This window comes from Neoarius graeffei, chromosome 18 (assembly GCF_027579695.1).
Source record: "Neoarius graeffei isolate fNeoGra1 chromosome 18, fNeoGra1.pri, whole genome shotgun sequence".
NCBI classification, from domain to species: Eukaryota; Metazoa; Chordata; class Actinopteri; order Siluriformes; family Ariidae; genus Neoarius; species Neoarius graeffei.
In genome coordinates, this window is record NC_083586.1 from 34997396 (window position 1) to 35016378 (window position 18983).

The 18983-nt window shown below is 41.4% G+C and overlaps 1 protein-coding gene across 1 annotated transcript in view; it reads left to right on the top strand.

Moving 5' to 3' along the window:
• Positions 1-18983, top strand: part of LOC132866142 (ribose-phosphate pyrophosphokinase 2) — a 46957-nt gene that overhangs the window by 17681 nt on the left and 10293 nt on the right. Inside the window, exons 2-6 of the mRNA XM_060898737.1 lie at positions 1842-2025; positions 2690-2788; positions 7594-7718; positions 13260-13433; positions 17522-17681. Of these exons, the coding sequence (XP_060754720.1) occupies positions 1842-2025; positions 2690-2788; positions 7594-7718; positions 13260-13433; positions 17522-17681 (742 nt within the window). The remainder of the gene's footprint in view (positions 1-1841; positions 2026-2689; positions 2789-7593; positions 7719-13259; positions 13434-17521; positions 17682-18983) is intronic.

Here is an 18983-nt window from a genome sequence, read left to right on the forward strand (position 1 = left end):
CCCACAGTTAGCCTGTTTGATTAGCCAGGAATTTCTAAGTGTCCAAATCTTGTTCCTGCCGCCAACTTTGTTGAAGACGGTTATGTTTTTGCCTCCGTTTGTTCGTTTGTCTGTTCCCAGTGTAACTCAAAGTAGTGAACGGATTTTGATGAAATTTGGAGGAAAGGTGGGCTATGGGCCAAGGAACAGTTGATTAAATTTTGATGCAAATCCGGATACGTATGTTGATCCTGGCTCCATTCTATGTATGCGGATTCAGGATTTTTTTTTTTCCCCTGTTCCCAACGTGGCTCAAAAAGTAGTGAACGAATTTTGATGAAATTTAGTGTACAGCTTTAGGATTCTCCAAGGTTCAAGTGATTTTGATGTTATGTGGCTTGGTGGAGGTATTGACTCTACTTTGTGCCCTTCTAGTTCTTTTATTTTTCTACCCCATCTATGAGGCTAAGAAGTAACGTAAGCTTATGGCTGTGATAATATGCATCATAAACTGTTTATAAATCAAGGTATTCTTGCTTGACGTTATACTAGCAAAGAAATGCATTTATGTTAACATTTACTTTTGTAGAATCTCGTACACACTACTAGGTTCATCGGTTTTGATTTAATTTGGAGTTTGAAAGAATTTATCATTTGAAGATGAGATTTTGAGAGTAGGACTAGGTTATGAGGCAATGATTTCATATTTGGCTCTTTGTTACGATGTTTGATACATGATTACATGTTTTGCTAACAAAACTTAGTAGCCGTGTTTTGCTTCTGTTGAATTCGTTTTAACATGGTCATGTAATGATTCAGCCAGTTCATGATTTGATTTGATTCCCAATCTTGGGTTTATGATTCAATTTTCACAAGATATTTTTTTTTTTTTGGGGGGGGGGAGTAATGAAGAAAATTTTATGACTAAATAAATGCACCATATATTCCTATTCTTTATTAATTTAAATATTCCTGTTTTTAAAATAAAAAAATTCTTAATAACCAACAATAATTATTTGCCGACATTTGTAAAAGCTGGAATAAAAATATAATGGCCGGTTAACTAAAATATTCCTTTGATTAAAAGTTAAGAAACGGACAATTTGTAATTAATAAAGTTTTATGAAGACACTGTACTACCTCCATTTGCTTCTCTTTTCTTTAGCTTTTGGCAGCCTTTGTAAAAAGGGAGCTTTTTTTTTTTTTTTGTATAGTCAGTTGCATAACATCTGTTTCCCATTTTAGATCTGTCTTGTGTTTTCGAGGCACTAGCGCTGTGCTACTTCTGCCTTGGGTGAAGTCACCTGCATTACCGTTATTGCGCATACTGCTGTCTAAACAATGCAATTACAAGTAGGAAAACCGAAGAGATTATGCAGCCTAATAATAATCGCAATACGTTTATTTTATCCATTTTGAATGGTCATAAATTTGTACTGCGATTTATTGTTGCACTATGTTTCGTTGCATGCCTATTTTAACAACAAAAATGTCGCGTTTAAATATGAAAAAAGGTTTACGAAACATTTATGCTATAGGAAGTGAGTATTAACGTTTTGATGATGGGCAGCAATGCTCCGAAGTGTGCCATGGTGTTAATGTCATCATACCCCTTGGTCTATAATATGATTGAAGGCATATGTTTAATTTTTGACTGCATAATGAAAAATTGGTGATGAGCCATTATTTTCCTTAACCAGAAATAACACACACACAACTTTTTGTGAATTGCCTGCTAATGCAATACACACTGCTCCGATTAAAACAAACTGATAAGTCCATGATATGTCACAGCCCTCTTTTTTTAAATGTTGGTCATTTAATTTTAATGATGCTGATGTTGATCATGTCGTCCTTTGCAGTGTGGAAATAGGTGAGAGCGTTCGAGGCGAGGATGTGTACATCATACAGAGTGGCTGTGGAGAAATTAACGATAATCTCATGGAGCTGCTGATCATGATCAATGCATGCAAGATCGCTTCATCGTCACGTGTCACCGCCGTCATCCCGTGCTTCCCCTACGCCCGACAGGACAAAAAGGACAAAGTATGCCAACGCTTTCGTTTCCCTGCATTCAGTCACAAATGTAGCCGTATAGATTAAATTAATCTTTGCCCTATTTTATGCCTTGCTGAGCATGAGACCTAATAGACCACAGGTTTGGACTGATAAATAATTATCAGTAGATTAGAGAACATTCCAATGAACGTGTAGTTAAGTTGTTGAGGGGGGAGTCTGACTTGTTAAGCCTTTCTGTAATCCTTGAGAAGGGGATATGCTTACATTATAGCATGGATTCATTCACAGTGACACTAAATTTCTATTGGGGGGGGGTTGTTTACAGCCAGGGCGAAGGTCAAGGTTTAAAGGCTTAAAACATGGTTTGTGTGAACTTGAACACTGACCATGTGAGTGCACTTTGTTCCAAGTTTTGCAGACTTCTTGGAACACTTATCATATATTGCAGAGAAAAATAATCTATATTATTTGAAGGTGCATTAGGCTTAAAAACTCTGCACCTCACCCCCTTTAACGTTACCAAATGTCACTCGTGTCCAAAAATTCTTCGCACTCAGTTGATTTTGAAACTCATGCTTGAGCTATATGTCCTGTTTCGTTTCAGATAATTGCTGTAATGGTGCAAAATAAGAATAAAAGCAATGCATTAGCTCAGTGTTTTGAGGTGAAGGAGAAATGTTTTTCCTTTCAGAGCCGTGCTCCGATTTCTGCTAAACTGGTGGCTAACATGCTGTCAGTAGCCGGAGCGGATCACATAATCACCATGGACCTTCATGCGTCGCAGATTCAGGTAACGACTTGATGGCCAAAACCCACTTTTTTTTAATCCATTCCCCCTCATATTGGCCCTTATTTATCAAAGTCATGTACAGATCTGATTGTAATTGATTTAAAAGGTTGCTTATATCCGCATAGTGTTGAAGCTTCTCAGGAAAATGCATGATGGAGAAGAGTGTGTGTGACTTTTTTTTTAATTAAAAAAAAAATCTCAAAGAATTCTGACCAATCCCGGCCACTCCGACAGACATTTCTGTATGCGCCTGCTTACAATAGTTCAAACGAGTTTAGGCGCTTCTGTATCCCAAAATATAAACCAATTAATAATTTCAAAGCCTTGACTAAAGATGAATGAATTAGGGTTAGGCCATGTCCTGTTGATAAACGAGTTTCATATCTGACAGTGTGGCAGGGAAAAGGTGCACGCTTTTTTTATTCCTCACAATCCTAGTTGTAGTGCGAGTAACATTAACTCAAGGTCAGGCCCGTTTGAGCTCCACTGCGGGCTGGAAAAACAACTTAACCACTGACCAAACTAGTTTGTTTCTGCACTCAAAAATGTTCGAGCTGCTCAAAAAGAGTGTTTCATTTATCAGGTATTAGTGAATAAAACGAAGGGTAAGCACAACAGCCTGTACAAACACCTAATGAAAAGAACCTGAAACAGGAAGTAATTAGAAAATGTGTGTAGAAGTAGGGATTAGTGTACAACCCCGATTCCAAAAAAGTTGGGACAAAGTACAAATTGTAAATAAAAACAGAATGCAATAATTTACAATTCTCAAAAACTGATATTGTATTCACAGTAGAACATAGACAACATATCAAATGTCGAAAGTGAGACATTTTGAAATTTCATGCCAAATATTGGCTCATTTGAAATTTCATGACAGCAACACATCTCAAAAAAGTTGGGACAGGGGCAATAAGAGGCTGGAAAAGTTAAAGGTACAAAAAAGGAACAGCTGGAGGACCAAATTGCAACTCATTAGGTCAATGGAGCACTTGCATGTGACATCACAGCCGATCCAGATTGTGACAGATGCCATCTTGTCGGTCAAACGCCATTTTCCGCCTTCTACTTCTACCTTTTCTTCTGGAAAACCCTACTATATACAATTCTACTACGATGGCTGCGGCTACAAGCTCTCCCTACCTGTGCACGTTTTTTGTGTGTATTTTTGCGTGTTGTTCGTCTGTACCGGACTTCAATATCCACTACAACCGTATGGACTTACTGGACATTGGTTTCCAGCAGAAAATGACAGTTTGTAGCGATTTCCATTGCATGCACAACATTCCGGACGAGAAAAAAAAAACATTCCGGACGAGATAGCGAGACCAGCGGGGTCTCCGTGGATTGTTATCGGAAGCAAAGCGAAGGAGGCGGCATCGGGAGTGGAAGCAAAAGCGAGGCTGCAGGCAGAGCCGGCCTGTTGACTAAGCTCAGAAAACAGCCACTCAAATCTCCACTGCTAAGCCTCTACCTCTCCAACGCCAGAGACGGACGATTTGGAATTACAGCTGGAATTACCTTATTCTATAATCGGCTGGTCAGTGCTATACTCAATACTTAAGTGACTTACCCGTCCAATGAGGATTATTTTCTTGTTTACAAGATGCCATGGCTGACAAATCCTGAATTTCTGTAAAGATAACTGTCCAGAGATTTATAAGCACGCAGTGCTTCACCACTGAACAGCGAGGGAAAGTTAATGAGGTAATTATACACGTCTGGGTATTCCACCTCTGGCAGTTCAATATCCACTGACACGGTCGTGAAAACTCCGTCCGGTAAGCCATAAGGGTCACTAATCTGTAGATCGTTTATTTTAGACATATATCTAGTTATCTGTTCATTAGAAAAATGAGCCGTGTAGTCCGTCGGTTAAAATTGATCCATTCTGTACACGAGTGCAGCAGTATTCAGCTGTGTTTTTTACCGACAAGATGGCGGCTGTGTACTTTCCAGTCACGTGACTGCAAGATCTCTATTGGCAATAGGTCATTAACATGACTGGGTATAAAAAGAGCATCTTGGAGTTAGGGATGTTAACCGATGACCGTTTGACCGGTGGTTGACCGAATCAACGTCAACTGGTTGGTTTTTTTTTTTTTTTTTTTTTTTTGGTTGTCGGTTAAAAAAAAAATCAATCATTTGAAGCTGCCGATTTTGGAGCGGAGAACCTGGAATTCTGTGTTGTAAACGCTTGGGGCATGCCATGCGGTGTAAAGGCCAATTTATGCTGACAACCCAGTCCTCGCAGATAGCGTCGCAGACGGTGTCTGCGTAGCCCCCCCACCTTCGCAGATGCTCTGCGCGCACCTCCCAAAAATTGTGACCACCGCAGAAGCCTCGCAGACAGCGCCGCAGACAAGAGGGCTCTGATTGGTCCACTCTACATCCGCTGTACATGCACTTCCGCTTCCCTACTTTCCCGGTTTGGTTTGTTTTCACGACCGGCATTTTTAAAAACACGAGCGAAGATGGAGCAGCATGAAGAGCGGTTGATTGAGGAAGTACGTACATCTATACGACTCCAGTTCTAGTCATTATAAGTAACCGGAGGATAAACACTCCACTAGCCACACCCACCAACTACTCCTAGCGACTTCGCGCCCCCTTGCGTTGTGCCGGTGAATAACATCGCGCACGCCTATTATCCCCGCTCAACAATAAATTACAACTGTCTGCGAAAAGCTATCTGCGAAAGCCTTGTCACACGAGCATGCAGAGGCCTTGAGGATGACAGCTGACAAATCAGAAACACCCATTCAGTCATGTCCCGCCCCAGTTGAAAACAGCTGCCACTCGGCGAGAGAAAAGTGTAGACACAGGCTTTTTAGCTTACAAATTACTTTTTTTTATTATTATTATTATTAGAAGGCACATCGAGTTTAGTCCTGCTTTGGCCAGTGCATTCTGAAAGTATGTTTCGGTCTGTAGCCAACAATGCATGTTATTGCAGATCATATCTCTCCACACAAACTAAAGGTGCAGATGCCAACGGCGTGCCTTTTGGCGGATGCCGCCTTTTTCACGGCTGAATCGTGCATACCCGAATTTTTTTTTTTTTTTGGGGGGGGGCGTTGGAGTGTCTGAATAATTTCATCAGAGTAAATTCTGTATTAAAATTACTCAATAAGCAAATGCCGTTTGAAATTATTCAGACACTCCAACGCTCCCTCCCCCCCCCCCAAAAAAAAAATCGGACCGGCACGATTCAGCCGTGAAAAAGGCGGCATCCGCCAAAAGGCACGCCGTTTGCATCCCTGTTAAACTCATAGGTTAACCAACTTTAACCGGCTAATGAGGCTTGGAGTGGCAGCGGCTCTCAGAAGTAAAGATGGGAAGAGGATCACCAATCCCCCTAATTCTGCGCCGACAAATAGTGGAGCAATATCAGAAAGGAGTTCGACAGTGTAAAATTGCAAAGAGTTTGAACATATCATCATCTACAGTGCATAATATCATCAAAAGATTCAGAGAATCCGGAAGAATCTCTGTGCGTAAGGGTCAAGGCCGGAAAACCATACTGGGTGCCCGTGATCTTCGGGCCCTTAGACGGCACTGCATCACATACAGGCATGCTTCTGTATTGGAGATCACAAAATGGGCTCAGGAATATTTCCAGAGAACATTCTGTGAACACAATTCACCGTGCCATCCGCCGTTGCCAGCTAAAACTCTATAGTTCAAAGAAGAAGCCGTATCTAAACACGATCCAGAAGCGCAGACGTCTTCTCTTGGCCAAGGCTCATTTAAAATGGACTGTGGCAAAGTGGAAAACTGTTCTGTGGTCAGACGAATCAAAATTTGAAGTTCTTTATGGAAATCAGGGACGCCGTGTCATTCAGACTAAAGAGGAGAAGGACGACCCAAGTTGTTATCAGTGCTCGGTTCAGAAGCCTGCATCTCTGATGGTATGGGGTTGCATTAGTGCATGTGGCATGGGCAGCTTACACATCTGGAAAGGCACCATCAATGCTGAAAGGTATATCCAGGTTCTAGAGCAACATATGCTCCCATCCAGATGCCGTCTCTTTCAGGGAAGACCTTGCATTTTCCAACATGGCAATGTCAAACCACATACTGCATCAAGTACAGCATCATGGCTGCGTAGAAGAAGGGTCCGGTTACTGAACTGGCCAGCTTGCAGTCCAGATCTTTCACCCATAGAAAACATTTGACGCATCATAAAACGGAAGATACGACAAAAAAGACCTAAGACAGTTGAGCAACTAGAATCCTACATTAGACAAGAATGGGTTAACATTCCTATCCCTAAACTTGAGCAACTTGTCTCCTCAGTCCCCAGACGTTTACAGACTGTTGTAAAGAGAAAAGGGGATGTCTCACAGTGGTAAACATGGCCTTCTCCCAACTTTTTTGAGATGTGGTGTTGTCATGAAATTTAAAATCACCTAATTGTTCTCTTTAAATGATACATTTTCTCACTTTAAACATTTGATATGTCATCTATGTTCTATTCTGAATAAAATATGGAATTTTGAAACTTCCACATCATTGTATTCTGTTTTTATTTACTATTTGTACTTTGTCCCAACTTTTCTGGAATCGGGGTTGTAAAATGTGTGCTAAACTCCTCCATGTTGAAGACTAATATAATTTTTCTGTTCTCAAACAGCATTTATTTGAGATTTGGGGTCTCTGTGTGGGTTTTGTTAGATCTTTTGGAAGGATGTTTTTTTTTTTTAAATTTCTAGCAAAAATGACTTTTTTGTTTTAAAGCAATTAAAAATTAGGTTCTCTTTCAGTCATCTGATTGGTGCTTTGTGCTGTCTTTGGGCCTCCAGGGATTTTTCGACATTGCTGTAGACAACCTGTACGCAGAACCCGCGGTTCTCCAGTGGATCCGAGAGAACATTCCCGAATGGAAAAACTGCATTATTGTATCGCCTGATGCTGGTGGTGCGAAAAGGTAAGCTTTTGCCCCTTTTGATCCTGGCTAGGTTCAGGGGTCGAGCACTCGAGGCTGACCTGAGGAAGTTTACCAGGTCGACTTTGACCTAAGAGACTAAGGTTTTGCTTTGGTGTTCAAGAAGTGCATTTTTGTTCTCTGATGGTTTGAAAAGACCTACAAGAATGCAGTTGTTTTGAAGGTTGTCTGTGTGCACGGTCAGTGAAGTTGATAATACGACCCCAATTCTATAAATTGGGGACACCTGTAAAAAAATTTTTTTTTTTAAATTGTGTGTGAGATATAAAATATGATTTGCAAATCTTGAAAACCGTATATCTCATTGAAAATGGTACAAAGACAACATATCAGATGTTGAAACTGAGAAATTTTATTGTTTTTATCCCCCCTGGCCGAAAGGCCCAAAGGGGGATTATGTCATGGTGATGTCCATCCGTCCCGGGAAGGGCGCTCACCTTCTGAAATCAACTCCTCTCTCAAGTTTTGGAGGAATTTCACGAAACTTGGCAGGATTCTTTGTTATGTCAGTAATATGCATATTTTAATTTTGTTAAATTCGGTTACATTTTCCCAGAGTTACAGCCCTTGATTAACAAAATTATACTTGGACAATTTCATGAGTGTGTGTTTCCCTTCTGAAATCAACTCCTCTCACAATTTGTGGAGGAATTTCACCAAACTTGGCAAAAGGCTTTGTTGCATGTTGGTAGTATGCATTTTGTTCAATTCAGTCGCATTTTACCAGAGTTACAGCCCTTGATTAACAACCTTGTACTTTCACAATTTCATGAATGTGTGTTTGCCTTCTGACATCAACTCCTCTCACGATCTTTGGACAAATTTCTCGAAGCTTGGCAAAAGGCTTCGTTATATGACGGTTATACGCATATTGAAATTTCATTTAATTTGGGCAAATTTTACCAGAGTTATGCCCTTGATTATTAACAAACTTGTACTTCGGCAATTTCATCAAGGTGTGCTCACTTTCTGAAATCAACTTCCCTTACAATTTTTATCCCCCACTGACTGAAAAGCCCGAAGGGGGATTATGTCGTGGCGATGTCTGTCCGTCCTGAGAAGGGTACTCACCTTCTGAAATCAACTCCTCTCTCAATTTTTGGAGGAATTTCACGAAACTCAACCAGATTCTTTGTTATATTTTTGGTAATATGCATATTGCAATTTTGCTCAATTCAGTCGCATTTTCCCAGAGTTGCCAGCGGGGTATATTGTGCTCTTGGAGCACTCTTGTTTGAATTTGATGTCTGCAACATGTTTCAAAAAAGTTGGGACAGGAGCATGTTTACCACTGTGTTTCATCACCTCTACTTTTAACAACACTCTGTAAATGTTTGGGAACCAAGGAGACCAATTGCTGTACTTTTGAAAGAGAAATGTTGTTGTCCCATTTTTGCCTGATATACAATTTCAGTTACTCAATAGTTTGGGGCTGCCTTTATTGTATTTTGCGCTTCATAATGCCCCAAATGTTTTGAATGGGAGACAGGTCTGGACTGTAGGCAGGCCAGTTTAGCACCTGGACTTTTTTTTTTCTTTTTTTTTTAAATGGAGCCATGCAGTATGTTAATATATGCAGAAAGCGGTTTGGCATTGTCTTGCTGAAAGAAGGAAGGCCTTCCCTGGAAAAGATTTTGTCTGGATGGCAGCATATTGCTCTGAAACGTAAATATCATTCAGCATTTGTGATGCCTTCCCAGATGTACAAGCTACCCATGTCATGTGCACTAATGCACCCTCATACCATCACAGATGCCGGCTTTTGAACTGTGCACTGATAACAAGCCGGATGGTCCCTCTCCTCTTTAGCCTGGAGGACATGGTGTCCATGATTTTCTAAAAATAATTTCTACTTTTGATTCGTCAGACCTCAGGACAATTTTCCACTTCGCCTCAGTCCATCGTAAAAGAGCTCGGGCCAAGAGAAGGTGTTGGTGTTTCTGGATATTGTTTATATCTGGTTTTAACTTGCGTTTGTGGATGCAGTAATGAACTGTTTTCACAGACGATGGTTTTCTGAAGTGTTCCTGACCCCATACGGTGATTTCCACTACAGACCCGTGTCTGCTTTTAATGCAGTGTCTCCTGAGGGCCTGAAGATCACAGGCATCCAGTGTCAGTTTTCAGCCTTGTCTCTGGCATACAGAGATTTCTCCAGATTCTCTGAATCTTTTAACGATATTATGTACCATAGACGTGATCCCCAAATTCTTTGCCATTTTTACATTGAGGAATGTTTTTCTTAAATTGTTGTACTGTTTGCCCACGCAGTCTCTCACAGAGCAGTGAACCCCTCCCCATCTTTACTTCTGAGAGACTCCGCCTCTCTGGGATGCTCTTTTTATACCCAATCATGTAACTGACCTGCTGCCAATCAACCAACTTTGGTGTTTTTTTTAAAGCATTACGCAACTTTTAGTCTTTTGTTGCCCCATTCCAACTTTTCTGAAATGTGTTGCTAACATCAAATTCAAAATGAGCATGTAATTTTTTTTTTTTTTTTAAATTAAATCAGTTTCTACATTTGATATGTTGTCTTTTGTCCTACTTTCAATGAAATATAGGGTTTCCATGATTTTGCAAATCATTGTTCTGTTTTTCATTTACATTTTACACGTTGTCCCAAATTTATGGAATTGGGGTTTTAAATCACTTTCCTGTATGTGACTGTCATTGCTTCGGATTATGCAGGTCTCAAACTACATAATCGTGTTTCATCTATTAATCATTTAGTTTTCTTCTTCTGCCTTAAATTTCAGAAATTGGTAATGTAATTTTTTTATAATTTATTTAGCTTTTGCCATAGGAAGATATATATATATATATATATATATATATATATATAATACACACACACACACACACACACACACACACACACACACATATATATATATATATATATATATATATATATATATATATATATATATATGCGCACACACACATACAGACATATATATGTGTACGTACGTGTGTGTGTGTGTACATGCATCATGGCATGGGAAACCACAACAGCTTGCGCCAATTACAGTGGCCCCATTGTACCGAATCTGCATGTCTTTGGACTGTGGGGGAAACCGGAGCACCCGGAGGAAACCCACGCGGACACGGGGAGAACATGCAAACTCCACACAGAAAGGCCCCTGTCGGCCGTGAGGTTCGAACCCGGAACCTTCTTGCTGTGAGGCAACAGTGCTAACCACTACACCACCGTGCCACCCTAATGTTGGACTCAAAGTGCAGCTGAGTTACACTAGTGACTTGGCTCAGCTAGTTAATCATCTACGAGAAATGCAGTGGTGTTGATGGTGGTTTTAGCATGAAAGTTGAAGCTTTGGATCTGTGTTTGAGCAGAGTGTATCGGTGAGGAGGTGAACGAGCTGGACACATTAAAGGACTAAAGTGCTGCTGCAGCTCTCTGCCATTAGGTAGAGATGAAATGAGGGGACAATCCCACTGATCGCTGAACTGCATTGTGGGAAATGTAGGAAGCCAATAATGTCAGTGAATGAAGTTTCAACTTTTAAAAAAATAAAATCAACTTGGACATCATTGGTGTTTACATGCAAAACATTCAGGGTGGATTTGCCCATTTGCCCTTTAACGGAGCTGGAGCTAGCTTACGTGTGGCTCTTAAGATGATGTTTGGGAAAGTTTGAGAGTATTCTGTATAGGGCTGGGTAAAAAAAATCGATTTTGGATCGATTTCATTTAAATTTCGCACTATCGATTCACAGGGCATGAGATCAAGGTTTGTTTGTTTTTTTCCCCACAACACAATCTCGTGTGTTGTGATTGTCCTCCCTCAGCCATCTCGTGCGTGATGACGCAGCTGTGCAGTCGTACGTCGTGACGTTCAAGCACGCACACAAAATGGCTGAGGCCAGAGCCATGACTGAGGCAGGGAAAACACCGCTCGGCAAGCCGTCTCAAATGAAATCAGACGTGTGGAATCATTTCAAATTTAAAACGACAAAGAGCTTGATAAAACCAAGGTATTGTATGGAGATATTTTCATTATTTAAGAGCAGATTGAATCGAATCGTGATTAATCAATTTAAAACCCTAAGAATCGAAATTGAATCAATCTAGGAAATTGACGGTGATACCCAGCCCTAATTCTGTAGTCAAAATGGGAGCAACCGAGCCACGAAACATCTTTTTGTTATTCTTGGACATCTTTCTGTACTAATGGAGATCTTTTCATTTTAAAGGCCTCTAAAATGACCAAGAAAACCAAATATAAGCAGTCAGGAAAATGCAAAAGTCTTCAGAAGATGAGGGCTAAACCTTGACCTTAATATTTGATATGCATGGCATTATTCTATTCACATTCACGGGATATGAGCAATCGTGCAAAAAAAAAAAAGCGACAGTTGTTCTATACAGAGTAGATGGTATTTCTGCTGGGCTCTGGGCCTGTCGCACCTCCACCGGTGCCCATGGCAGACTGTGCATGGTAGGGGCGTCCACTTCCTGAGTCTGGCCTAGGCCGAAATCAGACAAAATATGGAATAAAAGTATTTGATGGTAAAAAAAGAAATATATTTCCCCCCCCCCCCCCCCCCCCCCAGGAGGAGGAGGAGTTGTTAGCTTTTTTTTTTTTTTTAAACAAATTGTTCCTGTCATTTCGCCAGCTTGTTTACATTCTAAGCAGAAATTTTGTCGGATGTTTTGTATGAAGGTTTTTTTTTTATTGAATTTGCAAAAAATAAAAATGCTCCGTTCTTCTCAAAATCCAGTGAATGTGGATAGAATAAAACAGTTGTTCCATTCAATCTCGTCGTACATGGCTTGTAGCCAACTCAGCACTATGCGTCTCCTCAGCTATCAGCTCATGTACGACTCCATTTCATGGAATAACTGTTAAATACTTCCACAGTCTGCCATTGTGGCTTCTGAAGTATCGAAGTTTCAGTAAACCTTAGAGCTGTGTCTAATATATAATCTGTTTCAGAGAGTAATATTTGTACCCAGTGTAATTTCACTGAAGCAAACGTTAGATGTTGCTGTTGCCGCAGCTACGGTTTAACTCTTTATTTATACCCCCACTCCGGGGGGGGGGGGGAATACTGGTTTACCTCTGTCTGTCCGTCCGTATTTCCGTCTGTCTGAAACACCCTTTTTCTCAGTAACCACAAATCATAGCTGCTTGGTACCAAACTTCAGCTTGGGGTTCTATACTGAGTAGACCGTTTTCAGGTCTGTCCCACATCGACTTCCTGTTTACCGACTGAGTGTATTTGCAAAACGTATAGCGTGGATTTTGACGCCATTTCAAAATGACAGTTTACCAGGATGCTATGTGAAATCCCTGGGGAGAACACTGCTCTTTTACTTACTTGTTTCAGGGTTAATTATTTGTTGAAGTCAACATTTCATAATAAGTGTCCTATTCTTTTGATTGCTCACATTCTGATATAAGTGAGAGCGGGGGGGGGGATACGTAAGCGAGCAGTAGCTCACAGTTGATGATCTTTAAACATGATTGTGAGTTTAAGCCTGTAAATGTGTTTTCAGGGTGACCTCCATCGCCGACAGGCTGAATGTAGAGTTTGCACTCATTCACAAAGAGCGCAAAAAAGCGAACGAGGTGGACCGGATGGTGCTAGTCGGGGACGTAAAGGACAGAGTGGCCATTCTGGTGGACGACATGGCTGACACGTGTGGAACCATCTGCCACGCTGCTGATAAGTACGTCAAAAGAAAACACACATTCCAAATGCAAAAAAAAAAAAAAAGCAACTGTAAACATGAACAAATGAGAGGTTTGTAACACAGCTATAAGATTTTATAAAACATGAGAAATGCTATGTTCATTTCAGCAAGTGGCAATTCACTCACGTTGCTTGTTGGTGTGGGCTGTCTTTTTTTTTTTTAAGTTCTAATATGAGGTGATGGTAGCCAAAGTGTATATAATCGAATGAAAAATTCATATAAATGACTGTATTTTGTTATTGTAGTTAACCCTTGGGAAATGGAGGACCATGGCTTTTCTTCCACTGTTGAGGCTCGAATGAGGGCAGGTTTCTGGGGACAGTGTACAAGTCTCACTGTAGGATTCGTCTGAGGAATTCAGTCTGGATGGATTTAGCATTTTACTGCATCGCTTAATTTGTCTATAATTGACCATCTCAATTTAGATGTAAAGAGGTGTACATACAGGAAGAGTCTAGCAGCGATGTGGCGATGACTGACTGACTGACTGACTGACTGGTGAAGTAACCGTCGGTGACGTGAAGTGGGTGGATAGCAAGTTAAACTAATCTCGCCATCGAGGCGACTACCAATGGGTGTGAAGGATATCTTTGACTGACAGATGACCCCAACACGGAGTTATAAATAAATATACAAGACCGATACCTAGGCATCCAGAGCCTGGAATGTCCACCAGTTACCAACCATCAGCTGCAAAGTGATGGGGGACGAGTGAGATCGCTTTGTCACTCACGCTCACTAGTCGGCTTGCTCCTGCAGGAGCGTGGCGCCTCTGCACAAGGTTCTCTAGTCTGTCCTGTTCTGGGCTACCTCCCAGGCTGATGTTAGGTCAAGACTCTGGTCCCTCAGGTCAGCAGACAGCTGGTCGGTCCACTTACTCCGGGGTCCATTCAGGGGCTGGTTCTCGAAGTAGCCTGACTGGTTCCAGTGGTGGTGTCAGTCTGGCTAGGTGACCAAATATGCGGAGACGGGCTGCTTGAATTTTGCTAGTGACAGGTTGGCACGCTGATGCAGGGTGATGTTTGAGACACAGTCTTGCCAGTGGAGACCAAAAATCCTACGTATATACTTGTTGTCGAGGGCATCGAGGTGCTGTTTGTGTCTGTCAGGGTCCAGCACTCAGCTCCGTACAGTAAGATTGGTTGGACCAGGCTATTGTAGAGCTTGAACTTGGTGCTGGTTGAGAGGTGTTTGTCTGACCAGATATTCTGTAGGCTGACCATGGCTGCTGCTGCAGCATGCCCAATTCAGATCTGAATGTCCACTGTATTCCTACAGTCCGAGGTAATTGTGCTACCAAGATAGAACCTGTCCGCTACTTCCACTGTATGGCCCTTGATCACCGGGCATGCTGGGGGAGGGATATGTGGACGGCCCTTAAAGCTAGACTGCCTTTCAGATTTTTCAAGTGTAGGTCATAAAAAGAATTTTCCCTGACACCCAATTATTTTTGTTCAGTGGACCAAAAGCTACTGAATTCGAATCAAAGACTTCCAATTTTATTTATTTTTGTTTGTTTTTTAATAGAACAATTAATGAATTTACAGCCACGTGGCCCTCAATTCTCCGCTGTTTTTTTTCCCGCTTCACCATGACCCAATTCAAGATACTACATCATGCCTTACAACCCCGATTACAAAAAAGTTGGGACAAAGAACAAATTGTAAATAAAAATGTAATGCAATGATGTGGAAGTTTCAAAATTCCGTACTTTATTCAGAATAGAACATAGATGACATATCAAATGTTTAAACTGAGAAAATGTATCATTTAAAGAGAAATTAGGTGATTTTAAATTTCATAACACATCTCAAAAAAGTTGGGACAAGGCCATGTTTACCACTGTGAGACATCCCCTTTTCTCTTTACAACAGTCTGTAAACGTCTGGGGACTGAGGAGACAAGTTGCTCAAGTTTAGGGATAGGAATGTTAACCCATTCTTGTCTAATGTAGGATTCTAGTTGCTCAACTGTCTTCGGTCTTTTTTTGTTGTATCTTCCGTTTTATGATGCGCCAAATGTTTTCTATGGGTGAAAGATCTGGACTGCAGGCTGGCCAGTTCAGTACCCGGACCCTTCTTCTACGCAGCCATGATGCTGTAATTGATGCAGTATGTGGTTTGGCATTGTCATGTTGGAAAATGCAAGGTCTTCCCTGAAAGAGACGTCGTCTGGATGGGAGCATATGTTGCTCTAGAACCTGGATATACCTTTCAGCATTGATGGTGTCTGTCCAGATGTGTAAGCTGCCCATGCCACACGCACTAATGCAACCCCATACCATCAGAGATGCAGGCTTCTGAACTGAGCGCTGATAACAACTTGGGTCGTCCTTCTCCTCTTTAGTCCGAATGACACGGCGTCCCTGATTTCCATAAAGAACTTCAAATTTTGATTCGTCTGACCACAGAACAGTTTTCCACTTTGCCACAGTCCATTTTAAATGAGCCTTGGCCCAGAGAAGACGTCTGCGCTTCTGAATCATGTTTAGATACGGCTTCTTCTTTGAACTATAGAGTTTTAGCTGGCAACGGCGGATGGCACGGTGAATTGTGTTCACGGATAATGTTCTCTGGAAATATTCCTGAGCCCATTTTGTGATTTCCAATACAGAAGCATGCCTGTATGTGATGCAGTGCCGTCTAAGGGCCCGAAGATCACGGGCACCCAGTATGGTTTTCCGGCCTTGACCCTTACGCACAGAGATTCTTCCAGATTCTCTGAATCTTTTGATGATATTATGCACTGTAGATGATGATATGTTCAAACTCTTTCCAATTTTACACTGTCGAACTCCTTTCTGATATTGCTCCACTATTTGTCGGCGCAGAATTAGGGGGATTGGTGATCCTCTTCCCATCTTTACTTCTGAGAGCCGCTGCCACTCCAAGATGCTCTTTTTATACCCAGTCATGTTAATGACCTATTGCCAATTGACCTAATGAGTTGCAATTTGGTCCTCCAGCTGTTCCTTTTTTGTACCTTTAACTTTTCCAGCCTCTTATTGCCCCTGTCCCAACTTTTTTGAGATGTGTTGCTGTCATGAAATTTCAAATGAGCCAATATTTGGCATGAAATTTCAAAATGTCTCACTTTCGACATTTGATATGTTGTCTATGTTCTATTGTGAATACAATATCAGTTTGAGATTTGTAAATTATTGCATTCCGTTTTTATTTACAATTTGTAATTTGTCCCAACTTTTTTGGAATCGGGGTTGTACATGGTGGGCTTTCCCCGTTCACGCAAGGCATTGTGGGATGCAAATTAGAAACGGGAAAGAAAAATGGCGGACGTGAGCGTGTGAATGAAACGTGAAAAACTGACTCCAGTAACGGAAAGCGAGAAGAAAAGACGTTATGTTGCGAAGGAAAGGAAATGCAGGACCAAACTAATAACTATCGGCGGTCAGAGAGCACCTCGGTGTGATCAGCTGTTCGTTTAGCGACAGAATGATGGAACTGTCCGTGCACGGTCAAAGTAAACCTGTAGATGCCAGCTGCTGGAAAATCAAAAAGAAGAAGCAGGTCTGTCTGACTGCGTGAAGCGAGTGATTTCATGCACGTTATTTACTCGGGAATCCCCTCAAATTAAATAACATTTGTTATATTGCAGAAATAAACATCACAATGACCAAATTTCAGAGGGAACTAAATTTCACCGATTTTACGAAATCAAAAGGCCGTCTCGCTTTAAATGTTATTTTGTCCCCTTATTATAAACACAGTGACGCTTGTTATGGTGTAACAAAATGGTGTATCCATTTAGTGGGCGTGGCATATGCAGCGTAGTTGGTTCTGTTTCCCAAAAGGAAATGAATGAAGGCTATAAATGAATCCCTCCCCCGAAATATTGGATGCCAGTCCCAATGCTCACCTCGAGACTAACGGCCCAGCGAACTGCAGTAGCCAGAACAACCTGGAGGGGGAAAAAAGTGGTTGAATTTGTGTTGGGTCCATCATCAGATTCTTTCAGTCTTTCTTTCTCTGTGGCCCTTCATTTTTCTCCATCTGTCCTGCTGTTCTATCTTTTAATACCTGCCCTGTTTCTCACTCTGTTGTCAGGTTAATCTCTGCCGGTGCTATAAAGGTCTATGCAATTCTTACCCATGGCATCTTCTCGGGTCCCGCGATTTCACGTATCAACAACGCTCCCTTCGAGGCCGTCGTCGTCACCAACACCATTCCACAGGAGGAGAAGATGAAACAGTGCCCCAAAATTCAGGTACTCTCAAACTAAAATGACCACTCTTCCTGAGATCCTGAATTATCAGCTCACAGCATATTGTGAACTCACACCGTGGACTTTTTTTTGGGCGGGAAGAAAAATTATTATAGATTGTATTCAGTGACTGGTGCATTTTACATGTGATCTTGTACATGGAAGCAGCTCACAGTGGAGTACTTTTATCTCCCGACCAATCAGGTTGCAAGTTGGAGGGCAGCTGAAGGGGGGGGGATGGACAATGGAACAATTCACCTTGTTAAAGGAGATACGCAGAACCTTTATTTTTAAATGCATTTCTGAGTGGATAGTATCTCCATCCTTGACTCTTGTACGCTGCATAAATGGGAATTTAAAAAAAAATATTTTTGAGAGTTAAAATCGACCGCAAAGTTGGCATTCGAGCTGCCCCGCTGAGCCAGCCAGCCCTGAGTGCGTGACATCACAGCGGTAACCGGTTTTAAGGCCGAGGCCTTTGACAGCTATAGACCAAAGTCATATAAATAAACATTTATGGTGAAAGTAAGAAATCCTGTTACCAACTTACTCAACTAAGACTGATTTGACTTCACTGATTGCGGGTTGGCGCTCATTAAAACAGGATAACTTGTGCAACAGACATGTACATGCATGTATTTTCACTGATAAAACGTAAAAGGCTAATTAAATAATCAGATGAACTGAGACAATCACATTCTGAAGCAAATTAAATAATCTTATACCGGTAACTTAAACACACAATACAAGTTACATGTATTAATCTAAATGCAGGTAAACAACGTGGTGTTTTTTAATCCAAATAAGAGTCGGAGCTTACCCGTCTGTGTTCTCGCTTCTTGAAGGCTGAGCTTGTGGCCGATTTGTTTTGAAACAATCTGACTTTCAGTTGTTCATTCAGTTCTCCGTTCATTCGCTTCTTCCATGTAAGGGCGAGATGGCAGCGATATCCAGTGGAGAAAATCAGACGGCTGGTCCACTCATTCTCTCCATACTATGTACTCCGCCATTACTGCTCGGCTCAGGCAATTACTAAAACCCGGGACGGAACGGGATGTCACCGGTTTTAGCAACAACCGTGGGGAGGTCACTGCCCAAGCGGTATGTCCCATCCTGTTCCATCCCGGGTTTTACCAACAACCCTCAGCTCACGCTCTGGGAGAACTGGTGCAACTGAACTCACTTTAAAAAAAATAATAAAATAATACTTTCCTTTTGTTTTCTTTTCCTTTAATTGTTGGTACTGCACCCTCTTTCAATACAGGCTTATAGCCAACGCTCCTCAACAGATCAGAGGTCTCGTAC